Source organism: Erithacus rubecula, assembly GCF_903797595.1.
Source record: "Erithacus rubecula genome assembly, chromosome: 22".
NCBI classification, from domain to species: Eukaryota; Metazoa; Chordata; class Aves; order Passeriformes; family Muscicapidae; genus Erithacus; species Erithacus rubecula.
The window spans coordinates 4170055-4185469 of NC_136674.1; the positions used below are offsets into that span (position 1 = coordinate 4170055).

Consider the following 15415-nt stretch of genomic DNA (forward strand, 5'->3'; position numbering starts at 1 on the left):
CCTGCAAAGCTCCTGGCAGCTGGTGGCTTCCCCACGGTCACCGTGTCCCCATGGGGTCTGTGCTCTCCGTGGGGGTAGAGCCTTGTCCTGCTCGCACAGGGATGAGTGTGGAGCTGGGAGGCACCGAATGAGCTCCCCTGCATGGCTCGTGTTGCCCCAGGGGGTGACCACTGCAGGGACACCCCAAAAAGTGGCACCCCGGGCTCTGGAGAAGGCACTGTCACAGCAGCCAGGCTGGTGGCAGCAGCTCGTGTCCCCCTGCCCTGCCACCAGAGCCCTGTGCTGGGGGACAGCAGGGTGGTTCTGGGGGTACCTGTCCTGCTCAGGGTCACCCTGCACGCAGGACCAGGGACAGCCAGCCTGGGGCAGGCTTGGGGGGCTTTGCTGCATTGCCTTCCCTGGGGAAAATGGTTTCTTTGTGCTCTCCAGACCCTCCATGGCCCCCCCAAACCCAGGGCAGGACAACAGGCCCTGTGTGTGTCCTGCAGGGTGGCCCTGCAGATAGACAGGGTGGGGACAGCTCTGCAGCTCCCAGTGCCTCCTTATCTGGAGCCAGACACACTCCCTGGGGCAGCAGGGCTGCTGGGGGCTGCTGGGGGTCTCCTGTGGCACCTGGGGGTGGCACCAGCCTGGGGGACACTCAGGCCCCCTCTACCACTGTGGGGTGCAAGGTCACAGGGCAGGGCTGCCCTCCAGTACTGAGCAGGCAGCAGGGCTGGCAGGACAGCCAGCATGGAGATAATCCCATGGGGATAATCCCCTGGGACTCACCTGGAGCTGGCAGAGTTTGGGGGATCAGGGACACTTTATGTCACTGCTCTGCATGCTGGGGTCCCTGTACCACAGTTTGGGGAACACTACAGGCTCCAGGACACCTCTGGGTCACAAGAGAGACTGAAACAGGAGGTCCCTTGCAGCCCCCAAGTCCCCAGAACTTCATGCCCTGGGACAGGCTCAGACCAGGGCTTGACCCTGTGCCCCCTCCTGCCAGGGTCTGCCCAGGCCAGGGGGAGTGTGGGCCATTCTGCCCCTGTTCCTGCCACCCAGGGGTGACAGTGGGTCCAGAGACACCTTGTGTGGCAGGGCAGGGTCCCTGATAGCCAGAGGCTGCTGCTTATCGGGGCAGGGGATTATCACCTCCCCCCAGCCCATTTCCAGGAATGCCAGCCTGCCCTGGCCAAAACAACCCGAGACAATGGCACAGCTCTGGCTGCAGGATGTGGCCCTGTGGGGACAGACAGGGCTGGGGGACACAAATGATCAGGGTCATGCACAGACAGGTGACACTCATGGTCGAGGGGTGGAGCCATTTGGTGACATGTGTAGTCAGGGGACAAGTATGACCAGGGCCATTGCAATGAGGGGACACAGACCTCTTGGGGACACATGTGGCCAGGGGATCATGTCCTTTGGGGACACTTAACTGGGGGATAGATCCCTCAAACCGTCACATCCCCCTGGGAGGGGGAATGTATTTCTAGGGTGTCCCTAAAGGCAGGAGGGCAAATCTTTGTTTTGGAGACACACTACTGGGGGTCATGTCCCTCAGGGGAGCAAATATGGCACAGCACTACAGAGGTCACCCACCCCAGAGGGACACAGGCTCCCTGTACCTCAACTGAGGGTGCCTGTGCGGGGGATCCCCCATTCCCAGGTGTCCCTCCTGGGCCCTGTCCTGTCCAACACCACTGGGAACCAGTTTACTGTGGGAAGCTCCCAGTTCAGACTCCCCATAACTACGGGAAGGGATAATGCTGGTGACCACAGGAGGATGGGGGCCACCCTGATGTGGAAGACACAGAGGGTGGCCCCTTACAAGCCCCACATCCCCCCATGGACAATGCCAGGCTGGGTGGGGGTTGCAGCTTGGGGCGGTGCCCCCCTGGGCATGAAGGGGTTAAAAGGCCCCGTCCAGCTGTGCAGTGCAGATGTGAGATATGCAGATGAGGCAGAGCAGGTTTTATAAGGCGGGTGCAGATCCAGCACCCCACAAAGCCCCAGTGCCACCCCCATAGGTAGGTGCCACCTCCTGGGGAGCTGCTGCTCTGCTCGGGAGGGTGGGGCTGGGGGAGACAAAAGTGGGATTTTGGGAAGCTCTGTCCTGCTCTGAGATGGTGGATATGGGACAAAAGGAGGGGTTGGGGGATGCTGTGCTGGGGAGGCAATTGGGAGCCTTCAATCCCATTCTGGGGCAGCAGGACTGGGGGGAAAGATGGGCTGGGGGGTGTTGGGGTGAGGGGGCGATTGGGAACCTCTGCTCTTCTCCAGGGTGGTGGGAATGGGGTGACAAGGAGGGATTAGGCGGAATACCTGTGTAGGGAAGCCACTCAGAACCTCTATCCTGCTCTGGGGTGGTGGAATTGGGAGGGATGAAGAGTAGGTAAAGAGGTGCTAGGGCGGGGAGGCAACAGAACCGGGGGACAGGGATGGGTGAGGGTGACACCGGGGTGGGAACGGGCTGTGCTCCCTAACCGCGCTGTCCCCTGCAGGCTCTGCTCTCCTCTCCACGCTGTCCCGGGCAGGATATCATCGTATACTGTAAGTTGGCTATGAGACACTACAGTATAGATGATGTACTCCCCGGGCTGCACCGACCTCCTCCCGCCGGCACCGAGCACCGGCACCACGGCCCGGGGCACCGGGGATGTGTGACACGGGCTGGGGGGCGGGATGGGACATCCCGGGCTGGGGGAAGATCTGGACACAGCCAGGGACTCACGGCCGGCGGGGAAACCGTTACCATTACTGAGTTTAGTAATGGTAACGGTTCTGCCGACGGCCGGGCACGCGGCACGGCACGGAATGGCACGGGAATGTCACGGAATGGCACAGGGATGGCACGGGAAGGGCACAGAATGGGGTGGCATGGACACAGTGATGGAACCCTGGGGATGGGCACAGGACAATAAAGAGAGTTTCAGAACCACGGCTCTGTGTCTCCTTCCTCACCACATCCTCTGGGGGTTCCAGGCTGGTGGAAATGAGCGACTGGGGTGGACTTGGGGGCTCAAGGGTGCAGTGGGGTGCACTGGGGTGTGATGGAATTTCGGGTGTGTTCGGGCATAGAGGGGCACAGGGGTATCTTGGGGAAGGACTTGGGGTGCTGGGGACACAGGACTGCACTGTGGGGTGTATTGTAGAAGGCACCGGGGCTCACTGGGCTGTGTGATGGGGATCACTGGGAGCACTGTGAGTGCTCTACTATGTGACAGGAAGCTCTGGGAGCACTGGAGGCACTGGGAGCACTGAGAGCCCTGGGGTCACTGGGTACACGGGGAGCACTGAGGGCACTGGGGAGGCCCTGGTGACACCGAAAGCACTGAGGGGGGACTGGGGGAGGCACTTGTGACAGAGTGACACCAGGGAGGCACTGGTGACACAGGTGACACCAAGAGCACTGAGAGGGCACTGAGGGGGCACTGGTGACACTGGGAGCACTGAGAGGGCACTGTGGGGGCACTGGTGACACTGGGAGCACTGAGAGGGCACTGAGAGGGCACTGTGGGGGCACTGGTGACACTGGGAGCACTGAGAGGGCACTGAGAGGGCACTGTGGGGGCACTGGTGACGCTGGTGACACTGGGAACACTGGTGACCCCGAGGTGTCGCCACCTGCACTATGCAGTGGTGCCGGCAGGGGGCGCTCCGGCGTCCCCGCCCCGGCCCAGCTCCGCCGGCTCCTGGCCGTTTCTATCCCACAATTCTCCGCGGCACAGCGGCGCTCTGGCCCCGCGCTGCCGCTCTCTATGTCCCCGCGCTGTCTGCCAATGGGAGCGGGCACAGCTCGCCTTCCCGGCGTGCCCCGCGGCCGGCAAGCATGGCGGCTCCCATGGCCACAGCCGCCGCCCGGGCCGCGCTCTGGGCCGCCGGTGCCGCCGCGGCGGGGCCGCTCCGGCTGGGAGCAGGTGCGACTGGGTCACGGGCGTACTCTGGGGGCGGCGGCCGAGAGGCCTTGTGGTGGGGCAGGGGAGAAGGCGATCTTGGTGTGGTTTAGCCACGTTCCTATTCGGTGTTTCTTCCAGCTCGCCTCCCGGGCAGCCGCTGGAGCGGGATCCTGGGGATTCCCAGCCGCTGGAGCGGGAGCAGCTCGGCTCTGGGCAGCCTCCTGGGCATCCCCGCCCAGGCCCCGCCTGCCGCTCTGGGCCAGCACCCGCCGCCCGTGGCCACCGACAAAGGTGAGCGGCGCCGCCCCGAGCCCGCCCGGGCTCCTGCTCTTGGAACAGCCATCCCAGGAAACTAGGGGTTTAGTTTCCTTGCGGAAAATAATTAGAAGTTAGAAGGGAATAGGTATCTGAAACGTAAATAATTGTCTGTCGTTTTATGTTTGCTCAGCTGTGTTCACAATGGGAAAAGATGAAACCAGTGAGCAGACCCAAAGGAACACAGACAATGCAACCAGAAACCCATTCTTTGGAAAATTGGACTATCCCCAGAAATCATTTGTATTGCCATTGATAGAAAAGGTTGAGAGTTTAGGGTGAGGAAGACTCTCCTTGCTTCCTCCTTTTAAGACCCCTCCCCACGAAAACGACCTCACACTTAAATTTAAGAAGTGAATCGGTGCTTAATAGCTATTCCAGCTAATTACCATAGGAAGCAGGGGGTGGGAGGGGCTGTTATTGTGAATTTGCATTTGTTTGAATCCTGTGCCAATAAATAAATTCAGTGATCGCCTGTGATGTTGCAGTGTGTTTTAGAGGATTACCTGTAATGAATGGACAGACTTTGTAACTTTAAATTGTTACTCAGTCTTCTGTCACAGCTGAGTATCAGCATTATAACACTGTATATCAGTAAAATAACACTGTTTCTTTGGTGAATCACTGCCTGGCAGAGGAGCAGAGGCGTCTGTTGCAGAATCAGCCTGACCAGCCCCGGCACCCCAGGGTGCTGAGAATCGCCGTCATCGGCGCCCCCAACGCCGGCAAATCCACGCTCTCCAACCAGCTCCTGGGCAGGAAGGTGAGGCTGCCCTGCAGCTCAGCCTGCTACCAAGGGGTGGTTTGTTTGTTTTTTTTGGTATATCCTGGTTATGTGATGTGCTTTATTAATTTCCTGCAGGTTTTCCCAGTCTCCAAGAAGGTTCACACCACCCGCTGCAAGGCCCGGGGTGTCATCACACAGCAGGACACGCAGCTGGTGAGTCCTGCAGGCAAAGTGATCTCTTCTCATTGCACAGGGCTGGGGTTTTCCCCTGACCTCTCACTGCTGGCAGACTTGGAACGTTTGTTTTTCCTTTTTCTAGATCATTCTGGACACACCTGGCCTCACTAATCCCTTAAAAGCCAAAAGGTACACTGGTGTGGGGAGGGGGGTTTGTGCTGCTTATCAAGTTGATAAAACAGGAATGTGATTTGATTTTCACTGTGCAAAGCCTGTAAAATAGGAGTGAGACAAATGTATATTTTTAGCCTTATTTTTGTCTCCAATAATTTTTTTATTGCCATTTTAGTAGCACACAGAACCTGTGATGTTCCTTGAGCCTTTTTGTCTGTGGTTCTTTGTATCTGCACGTGACAAGGGATGTCACAACCCCTAAAGCAGTTTTGTGGCAGCTGGAATGAGGGATAACACTGGTTTCCCTCTACTTTGAGGGGGAGGAACACAAAAATAATTAAGTGTGTCTGATTTACTCATTTGCATGTGTCTTTCAGGCATAATTTAGATGAAGCCATGCTGACAGACCCGTGGGACAGCATGAAACATGCAGATTTAGGTGGGTTTTCAACTTTTTTTGGATCAAACCAAATCCTTTTCTGCCTCACAGGTTCCCAGCTGTGGTATTTGGGTTTTTGCTGGCAGTACAGGCAGCCCGGGGAGTGTGAACAAGAAAGGAAGTGCAGAGAAAAGGTCTGGAATATTGAGCTGAGGAGGGGATAAGAACTGCCTGGTGCCATGGGGAGGCACTTTGGGTTAATAATTGGGCTTGGATGTTGAGATTTAACATGTGTGAGGGCATTAGGGTGACATAGGCAAGCTGCATTTTAGTGTTTTGTCAAAAAGTTCTTATTTTCATGCCCCTCCTGAAAAGAGGAGTGACAATAGACTAAAGCTGCAAGTGAACATTCTGGAAAATGTGGATTCATCCTTTTCCCCTCCCTCTTCCCTGCAGTCCTGGTTCTGGTGGACGTGTCAGATCGCTGGACACGGAACTCTCTGAGCAAGGAGGTGCTCAAGTGCCTGTCTCAGTTCCCCCACATCCCCAGTGTCCTGGTCCTGAACAAGGTAAATCCTGCTTGTTCTTCCTGTCTTCTTCAGGCACCACCTGGCATCAGCAGTGATGGGATTTGGGGTCCCTGGTGTGTTAAAGGACACAGGTTTTCCTCTCTGCTCCAGAGTATGGAGGGGTGTGTGTGTTCCTGTTGCATGCACAAGCACCCCTGAAGTTGTGCTGCTGTCTGGGGCTTAAATTCATCTGGGAAGAGGAGTCAGGTCAGCCAGAGAGAATCTCAGCAGAGCTTACAGGTTCTCAGTTTGTGCAAACTGTGCTAGCACTGCTGACACACTCTGGTTTGGCCTCTGGTCACAAAACTGTCCTGTCCTGCAGCAGCTGCTTCCCTGGGTGGTTTCCTGTGGCTCCTTCAGATCCAGGCCCCAGCTGCCCACTTCATTTAGGATAAATCCTGATACCCCTCTCTCTCTCTCTCTCTGACTTCAGGTGGATTTACTAAAGAAGAAGTTTCTTCTGCTGGAAATAGCAACTGACCTGACAGATGGAATTGTAAATGGAAAGAAACTGGAAGTGAAATCTGCACTTAAACAGGATTCCAGTTCTTCAGCAAAATCTCCCCTTCATGAAAGCAAGGCCACAGGGTCTCCCTTTGGGCAGGAAAGGAATCAGGCCCAGGAAGGCTCTGGTTTGGACAGGAGCAGTGATGTTGGGGGTGCTGGCACAGGGGAAGCCCAAGAGCCAAAGCATCATGGACCTGAGGATCTAAAAGATACAAAAGGCTGGCCACACTTCCAGGAGATCTTCATGCTGGCAGCTCTGCGTGGAGAGGAGGTGGATACACTCAAGGTAACTCCAGTCTGAACTTGTGTCACACCTGGAGACTGGGGTGGGACCCCAGCACTTCAATCAGAGCCTCAGCTTCTGTTCCTGGCCTGGGATGGGGGAAAAGTGTCACCTGTCAACGTGGGATGTGTCCCTGCTGCATCTCCAGAGTTTTCTGTACAAAACTCTTACCTGAGGCTCTCCAAACAGCAGCTTGTTCACAGCAGTGAATCCACCCACTGCTGTCTCTCAGCTCCAGGGGTTCTCTGGGCTTTTGTGACTGATAAACACAGCCCTAGGGAGGGGTTTCAGAGCTTCCCTTTCTCCATTCCCTGCCCAAAATACCAAAGCCCTGCCCTGAAGCCAGGCCAGCAGCAGTGCCCTCTGCAGGAGGAGCACAGGGGTGTTGGCACTGTGGGTGACACGTGGCAGGTGATGGGGGATCTGCTGTGCCCACAGAGGTACCTCCTGATGCAAGCCAAGCCAGGCCCTTGGGAATTCCACAGCGACGTCCTGACCAACCAGTCACCTCAAGAGATCTGTGATAATATCATCAGGGAGAAGATCCTGGAGTACCTGCCCCTGGAAGTGCCTTATGGAGTGACTCAGGTGGGGAGTGTGCACAGGCAGGAGCTGTTTTATTGGGAATTTCTGGCTGTGTGATGAGAATCCTTGTTTGGATCTGTGGGATGACTCCATCCTTGCACCTCAGGTGTGCTTTAAGACCCTTTCTGTGTGTGAAGGGGCCACCTTTGTGTGCTGGTGTCTCCAGGAGGGTGGTGAGGATTTTCCAGGGTTGCTGAGTGCTTTATTGCTGTTGCAGGTGACAGACATATGGGAGGAAGGAGAGTGTGGGGAGCTCCTCATCGTGCAGAGCCTCCTGGTGCCAAGGGAGTCCCATAAAGTGAGTGAGGGAAGAAAGATGGGGTGCTGGGGAGGGTGAAGGGAGGTTCTCCAAGTCCAACACATGCATCTTTGCTGTGATCCCTTCTCTCTCTCTCTTTTGGGAAGAGCCATGTAGCCAATACTGGCTGTTCAGTAGCAACTCAAACCTTCCCAAAGTTGCCTCACAGTTTAATGTTGCAATTTCCCTCATTGCTTCTGTGGCTGCACTGTTCTCCTGGGCAGTGTAAGGGTGATTGTGATGATGTTCTGTCTGGGTTTTAACACAGAGGATGTTGATTGGAAGAGGAGGAAAGGTCATCAGCAGGATTGCTCAGGAGGCTGGCCAGGACCTGATGAATGCTTTCCTGTGTGACGTCCGACTGAAGCTCAAGGTGGAGGTGAAGAGTTGAGCACTTGGTGTGTTTTAACACCCTTGAACTCTCTGATCATGTGGAGAAACCTGGGGGTGTCTTGGCACCTTTATTCAATTCAGAGATAGGGGATGATGGAATCACTACAGCAGGCTGAAGTGGAATATATTATCCTTTGGGGGAATGGCCTCAACTGAAATAAAATCTCCAGACCTTCTTTGTCATCTGAACTGGGGACAGACCCTAAAGAATCAGCTGCATCCATGATTCTGGTACTGCATTTCCAGAGCTGCCACCCACTTCTTTTGGGCTGTGTCTCATGTCCTTGCTCCCAGGTGTTTGTACATGGAAGTTCAGGAGCATCTCCTGCCTTGTAGCAAGCAAAGGGTCACAGTGAAGGATTATTATGAAGCAGATGTGTGTAATCTCTTCTGAAGGCTGAGTCATGATCACACAGGAGGATGAGGCCACCCCAGCCTGCCTGATGGTCTCATGTTGACTTTTCTCCCTGCCCTGTTGAAGTTGGTGGGTGTAGGAGTGTCCTTCCTTGTTTTCCAGGAGAAGGGGCTGCTGTGGTCTCTTGAATGCTGCTGTCCAACTTTTGTATTTCCTTTGCAATAAAATGAGGCCCCAGCACAAGTGAGTGTTCTCTCCTTTATTCCTCCCTGGCAGCCTGATCTCACAGCCACCACCTTCCCTCTGTTTTATTCCAGCTCAAACCAGGGCACTTTCATGTAATTCTTCCTTCCCAGCTGAGCTTAGATCCTGTTTCCTGAGCATTTTTCTGAAGGTTGCACCTTGTGGGAGGAAAAGCTGGGTAAGGAAGGTTGGAGGGGTCTCATGGGATGGGGTACAAGGGGAAGCTGTCCCCTCTGCATGGCTGTGTCATGGGAGGGGTCAGGATCCCCCTGTGCTGCCCCAGAGCTTCATCCCCTGCTGCTTCCAAGGGTGGAGCCAAGTGCCCAGAGCAGCAGCCACTCCTGGGGGCAGTGGAAATGCTCTTGGCACGGAAAGGGGTGAAGTCTCTCACCTTCCGGACCTGCAGCTCCTTAATGAGCTTGGAGAATTAGGTTAATTATCCCCTTGCAAGCCCATCGCAGTGGTGCAAATCACTGGAAAAAAACTCCAGGAAGGAATAACCCCAGATGTGTGTGTGTGTGGGGGGTGTGTCTGTTGAGACCTCGATGTAAGCAGCACCAGAGCTGTGGCAGAGCCCCCTCTGTCTCCCCTTCCTGCATCTCCCTGTCCACCTCTGTGCTCCTTCATGTCCTTGTGCCCCTGCCATGACCCCATGTCCTCCCTGTCCCCACGGTGTCCCTCCCTGTTCCCCACGTCTCCTTCACGTCCTCCCTGTGCCCCCACCATGTCCCCCAGTGTGAACCCACCATGTCGCCCCCTCAATGTCCCCCCATATCCCCCAGCGTGTTCCTGCCGTGTCCCCCCGTGTCCCCCATCCCCGCTGCTCTCTGCACTACCCGCTGTTACCGGCAGGGGGCGGCGCGGCGCTGCCCCCCCCATTCCGCCCCCTTCCCTCCCTCTCCCCGGTGTCCGCGGGGCCGCGCGTGCGCGTGCGCGGGGCGGGGCGGGCGGCGCGCGGGCCGCGCGTGCGCGGGGGCGGCTGCGCAGCCAGCACGGCCGGGGCGGGCGGCGGCGGCGGCGGCGGGGCCGGGCGGGCACAGCGGCGGCGGCGCCATGAGGCCCGGGCAGGGGCACCGAGAGTAAGTGCGGCACGCGGCGGGAGCGAGGGCGCGGCCCCACCGTCACCTCTTCCTCATCATCCTCCTGCTCCCCCTCACAGCGCGGCGGGACCGCCGCGGTTCGTACCCCCCCCCAACCATTGTCCTTCCCGGGCGTCCCCTCCCCCCGCCCGCTGAGGCATCACCGGTGTGGCGACCCGCCCCCTGTCGCGACACCCGCCGCGTGTCGCGATAGTCGCTCCCACCCCGGCAGCCCGGGGTCTCCCAGGCCCCCCGGTAGCCCCGGCGCCCTCGTTACCTGTCCCTGGGCACCGCGCACACGGTCCGGGATCGCGATAGTGCGTCAGCTATCGCGACAGAAGTGCCGTCAGGGGGAAGGGGGGATTGCGGTCGCGGTGCGAGCACATCCTTTGTGTGATTCTTTCCCAAGAAAAGTGTCTCTTTGCAAGAGACTCGCAGGCTGGTTTGAGCTGGAAGGGACCTCAAAGCCCATCTTTCCCACGGGCAGGGAACAGGTATCGTCAATAAATCATCCGTCGTTTTTATTCCCTACCAACCCATTTTCAAGTGTCTGAAGAAGAAGAAGGAAACTGCAGAGCTGGACTCCAGTTCTCAGTCCACTCGTGGAGCAAAGTACTGAGACGGTTTTGGTTCTGCAGCGTGTGAACCTCCCTGACCAACACCTGCGAGGGCTCACAGACATCTCACCCTCCCTTGGTAGCACTAGGTACAAGTTTAGGATAAATCACAGATTGCAGGTTGATTAGTTCAGAATTTGTCCTGCTCACTTCTTACTACAATCCTTAATTTTTCCCTAGTCGCATTCTCAAGAAAATACAAGTTTTTCTGGAAAACTTTTTGCGGCAACACTTTCTTCCTCTTTATTGCACAAGCCGGGCTCTTTGTTGCTCCGGTCGCTGCGGGAGAGGAGGGAGCTGGGAGCTCTCAGGAGATGAGGTTGGGTTCCTAAGTGATGTCATTTGTGCTGGAGCAACGGTAGTGACTTTGTGATGGAATAAATCCTCCTGGACGTGCTGGGGCTTTGTGATTGTGTGTCTGTGTGTGTGTGTGCACTGTGGAAACTTCGTCTGATTCAGCAGCCGGCTGAGAAAATTCCGTGCTCTGTACTCCATAGGCAGTGAGGGAATAGAGTGATGAGAGGTGCATTTTCCTTTCAGCTTATTTATTTTTTAAGGATTTCAACATCAGTTAGAGTCTGTTCATTTAAGTGGCTGCATACAACAGTGGGGAACGATGGTGTTCAAGGGTCTTACAGGTGTTAGAGGTGGAGAGAGCTGAGTTTTGCAGCCAGCAGCAGAGTGAAGGATTCAGGGAGAGCTTTTAGGTGGGTCTGGAGTCCTGTAAAGCCAGTCCAGAGGGTCTGGAAACTTGGAGAGGAAAAGCAGTGATAACAGAAAGCAAACCTGAAAGCAAATGCACTCACTATTAGTTTTCAGTAGAGGAAGGTTTGAATCAAAAGCGAGTAAGAGTCAGAGGGTAAGGTTTGCAATTAACACAGAATCTAAGCTTTCATGGAGATATGCTTCCATAAAAGAAAGGCTGTTTATTTTCCAAATGGTATTTACACTGGGTAGAATCTCTGAGGTGAAGAAATGAGAATTGCCCCTTGTCTGGGGGAGCACAGGTCGAGCAGGAGCTGGAAGAGGAGTTGATGAATTGGCTTTAATTCACAGGCATCGCTTCAAATATTTTCAATATTTCTCAACTATTTTAAGAAGCTGTATTGAATTCCAGCCCAACCAGCCTGATAGTCTGGAGAGAGGAAGGATGCATATTGCTGGAGCAAGAATTAAGCAAAAATAGATAAATCTGACATAATGGATGACAAGGGAAAGCTGATTGCTGAAAGATGCTGGCATGCTCTGGTTTTTGCATGCTTGGCATATATTCTGTTGTGTTACATGGCTTTTGAAGTGTAAAAAAAAAAAAAAGAAAGAAATCTCATTTTGTGCTGAGATAAAAGAAAAGGCAGGTGCTTAAATTCTGTTAAGGATCAGCTTTGATACTGACATGAAGTAGTGACCTCACTTGCATTTACCCCCCTGTCATTTTGTGAACTTCTCAATTGAATAAATAATTCACTTAGCACCAAATAAATGCCATTTAATAAGATGGTATTTTTGATCTCCATTTCACTTCACATTGCAAGCAGTTTCACACTTTTTCAGCTTGAGCACAGCCTGGAGTGCTATTTCTGTTAATAACATTAAAAATATGTTGGAGAATGTCCACATAGTATTGTTTTTTCTCCAAATGTGAAATTAAGCAACCGTTGTGTTCTCTGCAGCTTGGATATTTGCCTTCATTTAAGCCTTATTTGTATTTGTTTCAAGTTGTCCTCTGATAGATAAGCTTTTATATCTATGCTTGCTTCTGGGAACTGTTACCAGATCAAGAGAAGGAAGGATTTTTGTCAAGGACTAAAGTATCTCTATTTCCCAGAAGCTCAGACAATGTGCAGGAGCCTCAGCTTGTGTCCTCTGCTGCACTTGCTGAAATGCCTGGATGTGGGATAGAAACTTTTATCAACATTCCCAGTGCAATATTTTACTTTTTCACATCCGTTTGTCCATTCATTTTTACTCTTCTTCATTTTAGACCATGACTTGTTACTGGCCAGCACACAGAGATGGGGAGAGGAGGAAGTAGAAACTTTTACCCTGGCTTCTCTCACCCCAAAAACCTGCATCACCAAAACATTTTATATCCTGTATATTCCTGGCTCACTCATCTTCAGTGAGGTAACAGTGAGGAGAGTCACAGATTTATGAAGTGACTTGCAGGATCTGGATTTATGGAGTTGCTAAATACACCACCAAGAACGTAGCCACAGCCTGATTTGTTTGACTTATTTAACAGATGATCAGCACTTTTAAATAATTGCTTTGAGAACATGCAGTTCACTGAAATGCTACACCCAGCAGGTGAGTAACAGGTCACTGTTGTGTAGTAGCACACTGTATCCAGGCCCTGCTGACTCTTCAGAGGCTGTTTTTGGGGCAAGATGCCCCTGAGGATGAATAGTTTCATAATTTTCTGCATCTAATGAGTCTATCACCCCACCCTTTCCAATTTTCAGCATTTGAAATGTTTAAACAATTTAAAATGTTCTCAAACTAGGAAGTGAAGTGAGTAATTGAATTTTTTATTCCTTGTGTGGTATGCCACATTCCCATTTTCCCATTGTATTTTGTGACTCGTGTTAAAATCTTTACCACACAGATCTTGGAGCAAATTTTTCTTTTAACTGCAGAATCCTTACTTTGACTGCAAATGTGAAAATGAGTTTGTCACATTATTCATCTTTCTACTTAAAAAAAAAAAAAAAAAAGCTTTCCAAATACTGATTGAGGAACAGAGCTCCTGAACAGGCATTCTGCTGGCTGACATCCAGAAAAGTTGTTCTGAACTTTACCCAAAGATATTTTTCCAAGGGATTGTAATCTTTCAAAAGCTGATTTTACTGTCCAAGCAGGGCATAGCTTGGCCTTCACCTGGAGCTGACAGAGACCTCTGTGTTCATCTGCTGCTGGTTTCTATGTTTTTAGTAATTTGATTTAAATGAACACTTACAAAACCAGCAGCTGTAGCTCATGGCTGATCCAATCTCATAGATCCTATAAGTCCCTTTTCCTTATTTCAGCACATTCTGTCTGGATATCTCTCCATGCCTCTCCACTCATTTTGTATTTGTTCTGTTGTTGCTGTAATTATTCCCCCATTGTGCTTAAGAATTATGCTTTGTTTATGTATTCCCATTGCTCAACTTGTTTATGCTGTGTGTGAAGATTAGTCCAAGTTTCCAGGGTTTATAAGGAAAACGGTGATATTTCATTCTTGGAATAATTTCTCAGGAATGTAGTTTGGCTGCAGTGTGGATTTGGTAGGGAATAGTGGGGGTGTAGCACTGGAGGATGAAAACTGGGAAAGATTTTTCATGTGAATTCCCAAGTCCCATGCAGGGACTCTGGAGTGCTTGGAATGCGTGGAGCACTGGGTTGGTGATGTATTTAGAGATAACTGCTCCAGGCTTTTAAATAGATGCATTGATAGTTGTGCTGGGGGGAAATGTGTTAGAAAACAGCTTCTCTGTAAATGCATCACGTCTGAGACAAACCTTTAAGTACAATTCTGCTGAATTAGGTGGCAGATCCTGCCTGCAGCAGGCGTGGGTCCTGTTGGATTTTAGGTGCTAACATTTAATTTCTTACAGTGTGTGTAGTAAAGGTGATGTGGGAAAGGTGAACCATGAAAGTACAGCTATTTTTAGTATTAAAGGGGGAAAAAAGCAGTCAGAAAATGATCTACTAAGTGATACATTGCTGACGTCTGTAGTGCAGCCAACCCAATTAAGGTGCCGTATATTGTTTCCAGCAGGATTCTGATTGTTTCTAATTTGGGAACCACACGAGAGCAAGTGGAAATAGGTGTAACTGCTCTTCAGAGTGGATCTAGCATCCAGTTGTTCTCTCTAATTTCCCTCCTCATACTGGGACAATCTCTCTGGGCTGGCTAAGGTGGGAGCCACACATGCAAAAAAAAAAAAAAAAAAAAAAAAAATACTCCTATGTGTATTCTGTTTGTGTTGATAAAATATCCCATAAGTCAGTTTTGAGCACTGTGGATTCTTTTCTCATTTCCTGGCCCCAGCATACCCTTTTCTGCATCCTGCTGTCCCTCTCCTTTCCTTCATGTTGTTAAACTTGGAGTGTGCATGTTGGAGGATGTGTGTCTCACAGTCCTGCCCTTTCCTGTGGCTGTCCCTTGCCATTCATTTTGTTCCTCTCCCTAGGCAGTTACTGCATGGAAAACACTTGGAAAAATATTTTAAGGTGATTGTCTTGAGCCAATACCACACATATCTATGTATATATGTATAGATGTAGTTTAAATTCTGTTGGAAGGAAATCTTTGTATGAACCTTTTTCAAAAAATTATGCAGATGCTCCCACTCTCCAAGGTAAACTTCCTCCTCTGCTTATCTTTTTTTAAACCTGAATAAAAACCAGCATGTCATCTTAACATCTGGAAAGGAGAGCCCTTCATGCCTACTTTATATTATTTCATCCAGCATTGTTCTTTGTTCACCCTTCTGTTCTGGCACTGGTTTTCTTAATTTGTTGTCTTCTAAGCTGAAGGAATGTCATGTGCTTTGGCTTTGTTGTGGACAGGGAAAATCAGGGATTTGCTCACCCTTCTCTTCCAGCTCATCAGTGTGTTCTGATTCTGGGTTGGTTTTTATTTTCTTCAGCTACAGCAAAGCCCTCAGCTTTTGCCTGGAATGGGTGATGTGTTCCTGGAGCTGGTAATTTGTGCATCCCTTGACTTTAAATTGTTCACAGCTCTGCTGAGCATTTGTGAATGAGCGTGGAGGAAAATCAATATATGAAAAAGCCAGAGTAGGGTGGGAAAACAGCTCTTCCAGCACCTTTTCCTGGTCACACCAT

General features: G+C 52.0%; 2 protein-coding genes across 4 annotated transcripts in view; both read left to right on the forward strand.

Moving 5' to 3' along the window:
- The first annotated feature begins 3711 nt into the window (after positions 1-3711).
- ERAL1 (Era like 12S mitochondrial rRNA chaperone 1) lies at positions 3712-8889 on the forward strand. Of its 2 annotated transcripts, none has more exons than XM_079324718.1 (11): positions 3712-3962; positions 4023-4175; positions 4835-4962; positions 5062-5139; positions 5246-5292; positions 5655-5716; positions 6113-6225; positions 6659-7018; positions 7454-7603; positions 7818-7898; positions 8167-8889. In XM_079324718.1, exons 1-11 carry the CDS (start codon positions 3818-3820, stop codon positions 8287-8289), a joined length of 1440 nt encoding a protein of 479 aa, XP_079180844.1. In that variant the 5' UTR covers positions 3712-3817; the 3' UTR covers positions 8290-8889. The 2 variants fall into 2 exon arrangements, with proteins under 2 accessions (XP_079180844.1, XP_079180845.1); XM_079324719.1 differs by having other exon boundaries at positions 3714-3905.
- Positions 8890-9840: 951 nt separating this feature from the next.
- Positions 9841-15415, forward strand: part of FAM222B (family with sequence similarity 222 member B) — a 36264-nt gene continuing 30689 nt past the window's right edge. The window contains exon 1 of one of the 2 annotated variants that reach the window (XM_079324730.1): positions 9841-9968. The gene's annotated coding sequence lies outside the window, so the exon portion shown is untranslated. The remainder of the gene's footprint in view (positions 9969-15415) is intronic. The other variant, XM_079324733.1, reaches the window with a different exon arrangement.